Source organism: Trichosurus vulpecula, chromosome 3 (genome assembly GCF_011100635.1).
Source record: "Trichosurus vulpecula isolate mTriVul1 chromosome 3, mTriVul1.pri, whole genome shotgun sequence".
NCBI classification, from domain to species: Eukaryota; Metazoa; Chordata; class Mammalia; order Diprotodontia; family Phalangeridae; genus Trichosurus; species Trichosurus vulpecula.
The window spans coordinates 349,718,767-349,732,592 of NC_050575.1; the positions used below are offsets into that span (position 1 = coordinate 349,718,767).

The 13,826-nt window shown below is 40.2% G+C and overlaps 1 protein-coding gene across 2 annotated transcripts in view; it reads right to left on the minus strand.

The window, feature by feature from the left end:
- Window positions 1–13,826, minus strand: part of PLEKHH2 (pleckstrin homology, MyTH4 and FERM domain containing H2) — a 118,778-nt gene that overhangs the window by 11,308 nt on the left and 93,644 nt on the right. Inside the window, exons 24-25 of one of the 2 annotated variants that reach the window (XM_036752063.1) lie at window positions 11,925–12,022; window positions 462–603 (exon numbers count right to left, since the gene is read on the minus strand). In XM_036752063.1, the coding sequence (XP_036607958.1) occupies window positions 462–603; window positions 11,925–12,022 (240 nt within the window). Of the gene's footprint in view, window positions 1–461; window positions 604–11,924; window positions 12,023–13,826 lie in introns of those variants that run through there. The other variant, XM_036752064.1, reaches the window with a different exon arrangement.

The following is a 13,826-nucleotide window of genomic DNA, read 5'->3' on the forward strand; positions in this document are numbered from 1 at the left end:
AAGTTAGATAAATGCTTTAAAATGCAATCTTAATTTATCCGTGTCAAACCACTTAATGGTTTTTTAGGAAGAGAAAATGTTCTAATCCTCCTAAACTCTGATACATACATATTACATTGTTTAAAGAATAGGATGTAATCCAAATATGTTACCCTGGCATTCTCAGCCCCACACTTCTACACTCATGCTCCTTTATTAAATTCAAAGCCTCGTGGCTTAATTTCAGGATAATTAAGAACCCAGATTCTCTTTATGGAATACTATCTCATTCTGTATCATCTCTACTAGAGTGTCAGTAATTTGGAGTCAAACTGTAATTACTGGGCCTGTAATTTTTAAGGTGTTAATCATGGCAAAATGAAGTTCAAGAACTGCTAAAGGTACATTGTTTTACTACATTTAGTCCAGAATATCAATTATTATCTGATCTTTGCAAAGGAGTACTTGCACATAGAAGTTACCTGAGCTAAAAGAGCAGCCATTTCCACTGCTAGTTCCTTGTTCAGAGGAAAGAGTCCATTTACTATTTGATCATTTGTCTGATACATTAATAGGAGCTTTTCTCTTTCACTCTCCCCACGGACTTGCACTGAGAAGTAAAGCCTGTAAAATGAGGAAGATGTGCATTAAATAATAACTTTGAAAAAGAAAGAAAAGGCATGCTAACAATAAAGACCACGTCGGACCACAGCCGGTATTTGATTCAATTCATCAAATAGCTATTAAACACTTACTGGGCACTGAGGGTATAAAGATAAAAAAATAGTCTTTGCCCTCGAGGAACCTGCAGTTTAAGAAGGAAGAGAGTCTATGAAATGTAGGCAAATACATATGGTACAAGCTAGAATGTGGTAAATGTGAAGTAAAGTTTGAAAATGCTTTGAAAAAAATGTGTCAGGAAAGAACACTTATACCTGGGGCATAATAATTGTGAGTTTTGAAATATATGTTATGATACTGCAGTTTGGGTGATAGGATTCTAATATGGAGTCACTTTGGCTAATTGGTTCTAAAGACCACAAACATAAATGCAATGATAGACAGCTCGTACTTTTTCCATTGTGCTAACTCATTCTGACCCTGTGTCTAAAACTCTTGACATTTTCTCAGTACCAATGGAGAACACAGGCTATTTGTTCATTGGGTATTCCTCACTCTTGTAATGTGACCAGCCTACCTCCTTTTCTGGTCTTACCTCTCTGTTGATAGCCTTTATGTTGCTTTTCCTGTACATTATTTTCCTTGGTAATATACTGCAGCCTACTCATGCTCCCCTTCAGTTTCCATTTCCATCTGTATGACTATCAACCTTAGTTGATCAGAGACTGTGGCATTCTGTGACTTGGAGGTACTCTTAGCATCACTACTAGGCTATGAATACTAAGAACCTAGCATTTCCGGGAAAAGCTTCTGGTCATAAAAAGCCCTGTGCCATTTCTCAGATGCAATCCAGGTAGTTCTCCTCCTTCTCCTATTTGATGCCAAGCCCACTTCACTCTCCATCTGCAGGGTTTGTCTAGGATAAAGGTATTGATGGTCCAGCTCTATAATCTGGCCTTCTAACTGCATATCATAATCTAGAATTCTTCATCCGGTCAGTCTTTCATGTGTGCATTAGGATGAACTCAATTTTGAATGGTTATAGCTTTAAGAGTCTCTGTAATGCCCCAGAGCCTGATATAATCAACATAACGTCATCTACAAACAGCAAGCAACTGGAGGGCCTTAACATCTGTAAAGGAATTCTTTTTTTCCATTTCTATTATGCAGTACACATTTACAAAAGTAGCAAGCACGTTTAGTAAGCAGCTATCTCCTCATTTTATTCCTCAGTTGATAGTAACAATCGGAGGATTGATGAAGAAAGTTCTTTGTTATTATTTTTTTCTTATATGACTTTGACATATGCATGATAGACATCTTGTCAGAGCAGAACCTTTATAGTAGGATTTTGCTTTTCTGAATCAAATGCTTTTTTGTAGTTGTCAAGCTAGCAGCACAGGGGTCTATGGCATTCTCTGTACCTTTCAGTCAACTGTGTGACTGGAAAGCTAAGAACCACAAAAATCATGTTCTGGAGGTTTTTCTTTCTTAGCTGTTCCAGGGAAAAGAATTGAACCAAAGAAGGTATGGGGGCACTGCTTAGGGTGGATGGCATAAGAATTGATGGCAAAGAGAAAGCAGAGTTCTCAATTCTGATTTTGCTCCTATTTTCCCTTTAAAGGAGAATGCCCAGGTTTAACTGAAAAGAAAAAAAATGGCTAATAGGTAAACTGATACCCAAAATAAATGAGGTAGAAAAAACATTACCCAGGTACCCTTGAAGAGTTCTAGTCACCCAGATGAACTTATCCTTGGCAGACGATAGTAGCTAATCTATGCAGCACTATAATATTTGAAAGTGCTTTTCATATTTGATGACATTTGAGTCTCACAACAACCCTGTGAGCCAGGTGCCACTCTTATCCCTATTTTATAGGTTAGGAAAACGAGGCAAGGAGATATTGACTATTATACCTCTATATCTCTATCTACATCTATCTATATATCTTAACATTTATCTAGAATTTAGCCAAAAGTTTGACAAAGACATTCATGATACTCTTGTAGATAACAAGCACAGAGATGAGTTGTTGAAATGACCATTTGCAGGATTTGGAACTGGTTGAATAGCAAGGCCCAAAGTTTAGTCATTACTGGTTCAATGCTAATTTAGAAGAACTTCTCTGTTGGAGTGTTCAATAATCTGTTCTTGGTCATGTGCTATTTGGCATTTTTATTTATGACTTGGATAAAGGCATAGATGGATTCCTTATCCATTTATAGATGACACAAAGATGAGAGGGATTGCTAAAACACTACCTAACAGTCAGGATCCAAAATGGTCGTGACAATCTAGAACACTGGGCTGAACCTAATTAGATGAAATATATACACATACGTGCCTACATACACATATATATGTGCATATAATATACATACGTGTGTGTGTGTGTGTAAATATGGTCGCAATGGGGGCTCTGCCTTCAGTTATGGGCACCACATTTTGAGAAGGATTTTGAAAAGGTACAGAGTATCTAGAGGAAGGAATCCAGAATAAAAAAGACCTCAAGAGCACGTTATTTGAGTAGAAGTTGAAGGAATCAGGAATGCTTAGCCTACAGAAAACTTAAGAGGGACATGATCTCTATTTTCAAGTTAATTGGAGGATTATCATACGGAAGAGGGAATCATCTTGGTTTTGGGGGGCCCCAGAGGGAAGAAGTAGGTGGAAAGAGGCAAATTTAGATTTGCTAAAATAAAGAGAAATTTCCTAACTATAGGTGAGGGTAAAAAGTAAGCTGGCTTGGGAGGTGGTCAGTTCTCATTCATTGAAGGTCTTCTAGTAAAGGATAGGATGTGTACCTATTGGGTGTGTTTTAGAAGAGGCTCTTTCTCAGATATGGAGTAGATAAGATAGGCACCAAAGTCCTTCACAAATCTAAAATTCAGTGTGAATACACACACACACACAAATATGTATGTATGTAGAATGGAGAGACAGAGACAGAGAGATCAAAACAAAATCCTTGTAGATACTTGCAGGAAATAGGGGGAAGTGGATCCAGGAAAAGAGACTGAGAAGGAATGGTAAGACCAGTAGGAACAATGCAAAGAGAGAGCAACATCCAAGAAGCCAAGAGAGATGAGAATTACATAAGTGAAAGGGGTAAAAAAAAATGTCAAAAGCTGCAGAGAGGTCAACCAGGATGAGAACTGAGAATATGATTTATTAGGCAAGAGATTCTTGGTAACATTGGAGAAAGCCATTTTGGTCAAGTGGTAAGTTTACAAGGTAATGAGATATGAGTGTGAGGTGGAAAGAAACAGTGAGTAAAAACCACCATTGTTTTTACTTTAGCTATAAAATGGAGAAGAGATATAAGATGATAGTTTGAGGGCATGGTAGAGAATGGAGCAGAGGGAAAGATCAGGAGGTTCTGATCAGAGAGGAAGTTAATAGTTCTGAATCATGGGGGTAGCAGTTTGAGTTCTAGGGTATGACCATCTCTGTGAGTGGCTTGGGTAGTGTGAAGATGTAGAGTAGTTCAATTGTATAGGGTGGGAGTGGGAGGGAGGCAGGAACATGCATTTATTAAGCACCTACTATGTGCCTGGCACTGTGCCAAGAGCTTTACAAATACTATCTCATTTGAGCATCATAACAACCCTGAGAGATAGGTGCTATTATTCCCATTTTTATAGTTAAGGAAATTGAGGCAGACAGAAGTTAAGTGGCTTGCCCAGGGACACACAGCTAGTAAGTGTCTGAGGCCACATTTGAACTCAGGTCTTCCTGATACCAGGCCCAATGCTCTATATATTTCACCATCTAGGTGAGGTATGGGTATCTGAGGGAATATCCATGTGTACATGGATGGGCTTTGGCTGGATTGACTTTAGCCCTTGTATGTGAGGCCTTGGATTCTATTGGAGAGCAAGACTTTGAGCTGGAGATTTCTTGAGGAAGGAGAAAGAACCACTTCCAAGCTGGCACATGGCTACAATAAGGATCTAGACAAGATGGTATAGATAGATGGAGTGAACTCCCCAAGCAGACAGGTTGCTGAGTGATGGTATCAAAGGGAAGATCCCAAAGTGGCAGTAAAGAGCAAGGAACATGCCTTCTCACTGGCCCAGTGTAAGGTAAATGAATGAAGGTATACTAGATTCAGTGACTTCTGGAGGGAGCCAGTTTCCACACAAGAAGATGGAAGGACAGTGGGAGAAAAAAGTCTGAGACAAGGGGACATTTGTTAACAATAGAACAGGGATTCCAGAGGGCAGGATGAAGGAAGAGGGCAGAGCAGGAGAGGGCATGGGAGGACTAAGCCAGAAGCAGTAGAAGGGAAAGAACTTTCTGATTTGGTAGTCAGAAGCTCTAAATTATACGGATTAGGAGAACTAAATGTGTGCTAGCCATAGGAAGGTAGAAGTACCATTTGACTGGGGCTTATGCCATGAGTCCTGTGGCTGCAGAATACCATCCTCCCCCATATTTGTCTCCCTTCCTTTTGTTCAAGTCTATTTTTAGTATCGTTTTACCTAGAAAATCTTCAGGCTTCTTTGATTGAGTCAACACCATCATAAGGAGGAATATTTAATACCTTTTGGGCACCTTCATGGTAGAGCATGGAGAATTCGCTACATTACTTTACATAAAAGTGCATATAGCTTGTTTTCTCTCCAAATCCTAGAAATAAAAGGGGTGGAGTTGGGAAGGAAATCAAATCAGGCATTTGGGTTGGTAAAGATCAGGTGATTGTGTCTGCAACCAGATGGAACATGCACTTTGCATCAAGTCCATATCCTCCTCCCAAAATGGCGAAGAATAAGGCATAATCAGAAGTTACCACACACTTGGGACATGCTTTGTTTCCAGGTCTCTGGTGGCTCCAAAGCCTCAATGACAAAGGCTTTGGGTCTCGGTGATATGGGACTTCTGGTACTCATGAGGCCCCTGTAGCAAAGGTCTATTTGTGTCTCTGCCTAAATGATCTACCTTCCTCCTTATATTAATGGCCCTATGTAGTCTGCTAAAGGCACTTGCATGCTTTTGGCTGTAGGACAAATGCTGGTAGCTGGTCACAGTCAGCGTGAGGAGGTATGACAGTGTAGCAGGTAAATTACTGCTTGAGCCAAGGAGACTCAGCAGATTCTGACACACCCAGGACATCTTCAAGATGAGCCAAAGTGTCCTGACACACTGGCAAGGAAACAAGTCTAGACTCCATAACGTAGGTGTGTGCACAAATGGCTGGGGGGTCCTTCACATGCAGAGGCTGATGTGGGATGAAGCGATGTCAACTCAGAAAGACACAAGCAGTGGTGTTCAGTCGGCCTCAGGCCCTGCTGGTGTCTAAGACTTTTATGTGGGTGAGTGCATTAAAGAGGAGGCTCATTAAATTTATGGATAACATCAGAGCAAGAGGGGAATGCTCACCGGCACTCTAGAAGCCAGGATCAAAATGCAAAATGACTTTAGCAAATTAGAAAAATGGCTTAAAATACATAGAGTAAAATTTTAAAAGGCCAGACTAGCTAGGGAAGAGGAAAAAAAAATCAGCAAATGCAGAAAAGCCATAATGGCTCTGGGCAGACTCGGCCATGATTGATTTTCTATCATAATGGATAAGAAAATTACAGGGAGACAGAAACAAAGCAGCAAAAGGAAAGTGATCCAGAGACACCTACATTGGAGTGAAACATTTGGAAACCATGAGGCATCTGGTGGCTCAGTGGATAGAGCGCTGGGCCTGGAGACCTTAATTCAAATCCAGCCTACTTACTAGCTGTATGACTCTGGGCAAGTCACTTAGCCTGTCTGCTTCGGTTTCCTCATCTGTAAAATGGTAGTGATAAGAATAGCACCAGCTTTCCAGGGTCTCAGTGAGGATCAAGTGAGAATAACTGTAGTGTTTAGCATAGTTCCTGGCACATAGTAAGCATTATATAAATGTTAGCTATTATTATTATTATTATTCCTGCTCAGACAGCTATTGCTGCTGCTCAACCCTGTGCTCTACGACTAAAGAAGACTCTGAAGAACATGGAGGAGGGTTAAAGAAAGATGCAAAGATGACTGACATAGCGTAAGTCATAGAAACCTCGGAGGTGATCTCGTCCAGCTCCCTCCTTTGAGAGAAAGGAAACTGAGATGCTAAAAGATGAAATGACTTGTCTAGGGTTACACAGGGAGGATTTGAACCTGAGTCGTCTGACTCTTGATGTCAGGGCTCTTTCTGTTATACTGTGCTGCCTGTGAGCTGCTACAAATCAGATCTCAGGTGACAGAATAAAACAAGACTTCAGAGCAGGGGTTGGCAAATAACTGCCCCCAACACGGGTCTGGTGCCTGTTTTTGTACCGCCCATGAGCTAAGAATGATTTTTACATTTTTAAAATACAATAAAACTTTACTTACAAGGGTAAAATCAATTTTTAGCTCCCAGGCTGTACAAAATCAGACAGCTGTCAGTTTGCTGAGCCTTGCCATAGACCACCAGTAAACTCAAGCATAAATAGATGCCCGAGGGCTATATATATATATATATATATATATATATATATATATATATGTATGTATGTATATGTATATAGACTCAGAAAACCACAAATTAACATTATCTATATCGCATTGTATTTTTATTTATTTTGTTAAACATTTCCCAAATACCTTTAATGTGAAGAAGACAAGTTTGATACCTCTGTTCTACAGTACAGTTATGAGACAGCCAAGAAGTAAAAGAATTTGTTGTTGTTCATTCGTGTCCAACTTGTTGTGACCTCATTTGGGGCCACAACAGTAGCTTGCTACTTCCTTCTCCAGCTCATTTTACACGAGTAAACTGAATCAAACAGGGTTAAGTAACTTGTCTAGGATCACACAGCTAAGTAAGTGTCTGAGGCCAGATTTGAACTCAGAGTCTTTACTCCAAGTCCGGTGCTCTATGCACTGCGCTGTCTAGCAGCCCCACATAAAAGAATGAGGTAGGCTTAAAACCTTAGCAATGAAACAGCAAGGTTAAATCTAAGTCTAAAGAAGATTCTTCTGGCAGTGAAGGCTGATAAACCCTGAAGTTATTTACTAAGGAAGCTCTTTACAAATACAGAATTTCATCTGTATGGAACAGTTTTATTATTAAGTGGGAGGTGAGGATAGTGGGATAAATGAAATGATCTCTCAAGGCCGGATCCTAGGAGTCCTCACTGAAAGCCAAAGACTGTAAGGGTAGGAAAATTACACTCCCTGGAGCAAAACAAACAACAAGAGATTATTGAAAATAATCCTTTTGTTTAAGGGAGCGAAGCCATCTCTTTAGGGCAGACCTCTTTCCAGTTTTGTTTTGTGAGAGACATGCCTTGACTTTTACAATCTTCAAATACATAGCGAGAAACCAAACCAAATAGCAGCTTAAATATGAATGGAATTTAAGGGCGAGTTTCAAAATCGTCACAGATGAGGGCATCTGGTTACAAAACCCACTAATTAGTTCTCTAACTTACTGAATCTAAATAAGTGAAATTTCCTAACAATACAATAAAGAGTGAGTTGATATTTGAGTTTGGCTAATGAGTGGAATACTTGACAGATGAAGACTCAAGCACTTGGCTACATGACATGGTACAGCAGGTTACCATCCTAGCTTTGTGTCGGTGGAAGCTTGGGCTCATGAACTGGGTACCCATGTAAGCAAGGCGGGACCGCCTTTGGAAATAGTATTTTACCACAGTTGCAGCTTCTATGAGCATTTCAACTTTTCTATTTAAAAAAAATTAATGCTATAATTTCCATTCATGGTATTGGATGTGAGGGTTAAAGACCCTCAGGGATTTTTTAACACAGCAACATTTTCATTGTGTTTTTTTTTTCCCCAGGATCCTCTAAGGCATAAGACATCCCCTTCCTCTATATCAGCTCCGCCACCTCCCTCCCCGCCCCCACATTTTGTCCAAATCTATCTTCAGTGCTATCTCATCTAGAAAAGTCATCAGTCTTCTTTGATTAAACTGCCACCATCATCCCATGACCCAGCACAGAAAACTCATTACATTACTATACATGGAAGTGATTCTACTTGGCTTGAAAAAAAAAATGATCTCACCCCCCACCCCCACCCCCAGTATAAATGAAAGTTACTTGAAATGCATCCACTTAAAAATACATACACCCATGCCAGCTTGGTGGGGAGGGGAGGGGTGTAGGAAGGAGAAGGTCAGAAAATCCCAGCAGCTAGCCGGATCAATGATCAAAAGACAGGCACTGTGTGACCTAGATAAGGGGCTGGAACTAGCTTGTAGAAGGGTCCAGGTCTTCCAGGTTATCTCCCCCTCATCGAAGAAAACAGACAGAAGTAATATCAATAGAAACTTGTTATAGCAGGAGGAAGATCTTTCAGAATTCCTGGAGTGAAGTCCTGGCTAACCCTCTGCTCAACTCCCAGACTATCAGAATCAGAGCGTTTAAGAGCTGGAATGGACCTTGGAGGTTATCTAGTCCAACCCTTGTCTTCAAAACAATCCCCTGCTTAACATACTCAATTCAAATGGTCATCCAGCCTTTTCTGGAAGACATCCCAACAGGGATGGATGAGCAGATCTTATCCTAACTGTGTAAAATGAACAATGCAAAACCCTCACCTGGTAAATTTAAGGGCAGTATGAAGCAAAAGGAGGCAAAGGAAAGAGGACTGGATTGGGAGTCAGAGGACCTGGGCAAGTCAAGACCTCCCGGGGCCTCAGCTTCCTTATCTGTAAAATGAAGGGGTTAGACAAGGGGGCCTCTGTGGTCCCTTCTAGCTCTAGATCTCATGAACTTTTAAGGTCCCTTCTCTCTTTAAATCCAATCTTCTATGAACTTACAGTGTGCAGAAGTATGTCCAAGGTACCTAGAAAGCAATATTGCAGGAAAATGCAACACGTACATCCCTATCTCCAAAGAATGTAAAACCACGGTCTAAAACCAAACTCCTCATCATTCCCCTGAAACCTTCCCTTTTTCCTAGTTTCCCTGTTACTTTTGAGGGTACCACCTTTCCCCCAGTCACCTAGACGCCATTCTTGACTCCTCACTCTTTCTCATCCCCCATATCCAATCGGTGCTCAAGTCCTGTTTTCTACCTTTGAAACATCACTCATATTCACCCCCTTTTTCTCCTATGACCACCACCCTGGCGTAGGTCCTAATCACATCACAGCTGGACTATCGCAATAGCCTTCTGGTTGGCCTCTCTGACACAAGTCTCTCCCTTCAATCCATCCTCTATGCAGCAATCTGATCTTAAAATGAAGATCTGACCTCACCCACCCACCTCTCCTTTATTCAGTGAACTCCAGTGCCTCTAGGACCAAATAGGGCTTTTAAAGTCTTTCATAACTTGGTCCCCTCCCCCTCTTCTTACCGTTCCAATCTTCTTACACCTTATTCATCTCCTACTCCCTTTCCCCCAGTCCCATTGTCCTCCTGTGCTGTTCTTAGCAAAGGACATTCCGCCTCCTGGTTCCATGCAATTTCACAGATGATCCCCCATGCCTGGAATGCTCTTGCTCCTCACCTCCACCTGCTACCTTCCCTTGCTTCCTTGAAGTACCAGCTAAAGTCCCACCTTCTACATGAACTTCTTCTGGGTCCCCCTCATCGCTAATGCCTTCCCTTTGAGATGATCTCTAATTTACCATGTGTGTGTGTGTGTGTCTGTGTACGAATACTCTCACCAGTGCTTAGCATAGTGTTTGACACACAATAAGTGCTTATTAATTTGTCTTGGCCATCACCTAAAGGAATACTATTCCATTAATTAGGTCTTTAATTCACTGTCTATGAGGCCTTTCCAGACTCCTCCCTTCCCCCCCCCCTTGTTTTCCCACACACACGCCCTTCTCATCATGGAAATTATAGTTCCTTTGTATACATTTTATTTATATGTTTACAATAGAAGCATCAAACATGTCTAACAGTCCCAGTGAGGCCCAAATCAGATTAACATGTAATTGGGAAATATTTAACAAAATAAAAATAAAATGGAACATGTAATATGTGGTTTTCTGGGTCATGTGGCCAGCAGTGATCCTTAGGTATGGTTTGGTGGTACCTGTTTCTATTTGACTTTGACCCCCACTGGCTGACATGATGTGAGAATATAAGCACCACAAAGACAAGGATTATTTTGTTTTTGGTTATAAAAAATTCAATGCCTAGAAGAAAAAAAGGTGATTAATAAATGCTGATGATTCCAATTTTGAATAGCTTTACTTTTTAAAGTTTTCTGTCTTCCTTTGCTCTAATCTCTGGTGAAGAAGTGGCACTTCTCCTTGCCAAGGTCAATCTCTCCATTTGTTCTCTTGATCCTGACCCCTCTGATATTCTCCCCCACCTCTTTCCTCATCTTCATCTCCCCACTGTGTATGAAGATGTCTTCAAAGTCAGAACAAAGACCTCACTGCACACTTAATCTTGTTAGGCTATAGGATCATAGCTGGAGAGTTTTAAGAGACCTTAAGAGACTGAGTCTAACATCCTTTGTTTTACTGAGTCATTGAAGGGTTCAGTGACAGATAGTAAGTGTCTGAGGTGGGGCTTAAACCTGGGTCTTCCTGACTTCAAGTTCTGGGCCTTATTCACAACTTCGCCATGCAACCTTTCTTCCCCCTTCTCCCAGTCACAGCCTCTTTATAAATAGAGACCTGCCCTACAATATCCTAAATAAATCAATTAGAGGATAAACTTTGACTCATTGGGCAAGACCTATTATAACATATCTTCTATCCTTTCTTAAGAGGCTACAATAAGGAATACAGATTTATGGTGAGGGTTTTTTGCTTAAAAAATGCATAGAGGTTTTCTGAATACATACTAAAGCATACTATTTTTCACTTTCTTTCCTTCCTTTCTTCCTCCTTCCTTCTCTCTTTTTCTTTCTCTCTTTTTTCCCTCCTTCTTTCTTTCTCTCTTTCTCTCTTTCATCCTTCCTTCCCTCCCTCCTTCCTTCCTTCTTTCCTTCCTCTCTCATTTCTACCCTTCCTTCCTTCAACCCTTCCTTCCTCCCTTCATTTCTTCCTTTCCTTTTTTTGTTCAAATCTTTTTGTACAAAATGACTAATATGGAAATGTTTTACATGATTGCACATGTATGACCTATATCAGATTGCTTACTATCTCAGGGAGGGAGGAGAGGAGGAAGGGATAGAATTTGGAACTCAAAACTTAAAAAAAAAAGTTAGAAACTGTTTTAACCTGTAATTGGAGAAAAAATAAAATATTATTTAAAAGAAAAAGAATGCATAGAGGGAAAGGGGATATTGAGCGGAAACCTTTGGAGAACAGCCTTCATACAATAAACACAATCATACGCTCACAGTCTGGGAATTCTAGTCATTATCACACACCTGTTTTTATAAGTTAGGCGCACGGTTCTCGTACCTTCACACTTCCCAGGCTGCTGTTCTTTGGAAGCCTGTTCCCATTTAGAAATAATGTCACAAATCTAGGAGGAAAATGTAGAGCTGGTAGTTACGGCATTTTACCAAATCAGGAGTTTTAGAAGAAAAGTGTGTGTTTATAATGAAAAACTTCAATGGCTGTGATCCAGCCAAATGTACTGAAGCTTGTTATTTAAGCTTGTGAAAATGGGTATGTAAAGCTTTCAATTTAGGATTTTAATTACAAGCTGCTTTTTGATTCACTTAGCCTTTCACTCACACACTCACACACACACTCACTCACACACACACACACACACACACACACACACACACACACACACATACACTTTGGGGCTGTGGCCATTGATTTTTATTTAAAAAGAAAAAGAATCTTAATGCATGATCTCTTCCACGGAATTAGTAATATAAAGATTACTGGAATTTACCTGTGAATTGAATACTAAATACATTGAATACTAAATAACAGTAATAACCACTTACATAGAGTGCTTAAAGGTTTTCAAAATGTTTTATAAATATTAAGGCACTTTATCCTCAAAACAACCCTGGGAAGTAGGTACCATTATTATTCTTGTTTTATAGATGGGGAAACTGAGGAAGGCAGTGGTTTGTTTAGTGTCTTGCCTTGCCTGGGTCACACTGAGTCCAGTTTTCAGCTCAAGCCTTGGGCTCAGTTTTCTATCCACTGCACCATGTTGCTGACTCATACATAACCATAAAGAAGGACCATTTTCAGCTTCAGCTTTAGACTGAGATTGAGGTATTTTCCAAAGGGGTGTTGAAATGTAAACAACATTTTCTAAAATCCTTCCACTAAAGAAGAGAATAAAGGCCTGAAGGAAAATATAATTATCTTTCCAGGGCCACTAGTAGACATTTTTAAAAAGGTATAGAAGGAGTAGTTAACAAAGCAACTATTGTTTACTCGGCTCCATTCAACCAAATAAATACGATGACTATGTTGGCTAAATATTAGCACCCTGGCTCCTGGCCATCTATTGCCAAGACTTGCCCTTCCAGGTTCTCACAAGGCAGAAGAGAACAGGATGGGTCCAGGAGAAAAGGAACAATGTTATTGGATTATCTGCAGGATCATGATGGGATTCAGGGAAGGACAAACAAATATTAAAGGCAACCAAACACTCCTAATGGACTAAACGTAATGGGCTACATATTTTTGTAGGTGTGAGTATTCTCTCCACCAAAGATGGTGCCAGTCACTCGGGCACTTGGTAGACCATCTGAGAGTTACTATGGCCATAAAAATCATTATCATGTAGTCTGTGAGATGACAGTCACTTCTAATTCAGCTTGACTGCTTCTCAGAGGACAGAAACACCTTTTATCATTTCGCTAATAATAATAATAGCTCATACTTATATAGTATTTTGAGGTCTGCAAAGTGCTTTACCTATGTTATTTAATTTGATTCTTGCAAAAAACCCTAGGATGTAGATGTTATTATCAATCCCCATTTTACACGCAGGGAGACTGAATCTGATAGAAATAGAGTGACTTGCCTAAAGTCACAGGGCTAATAGGTGTCCAAAACTCTCTCCACTGTGCTACCTAGTTCCCTTCCAATTTGGAAGAAATAATTAATAATAATTATAACGGTAACAATAATAGCTAATATTTATGCAAGGCTTTAAGGTTTATAAAGTACTTGACAATACTACTTCATTTTTACCTTCACAATAAACCCTGAGAGGTAATTATAATAATGTGCTCCATTTCACAGATGAGGAACCTGGGGCAGACAAGAGGGGATGTGCCTTGCCCAGAGTCACACAGCTAATAAAGTGTCTAAGGCCATACTTGAGCTCCAATCAGTGTCTGAGGCAG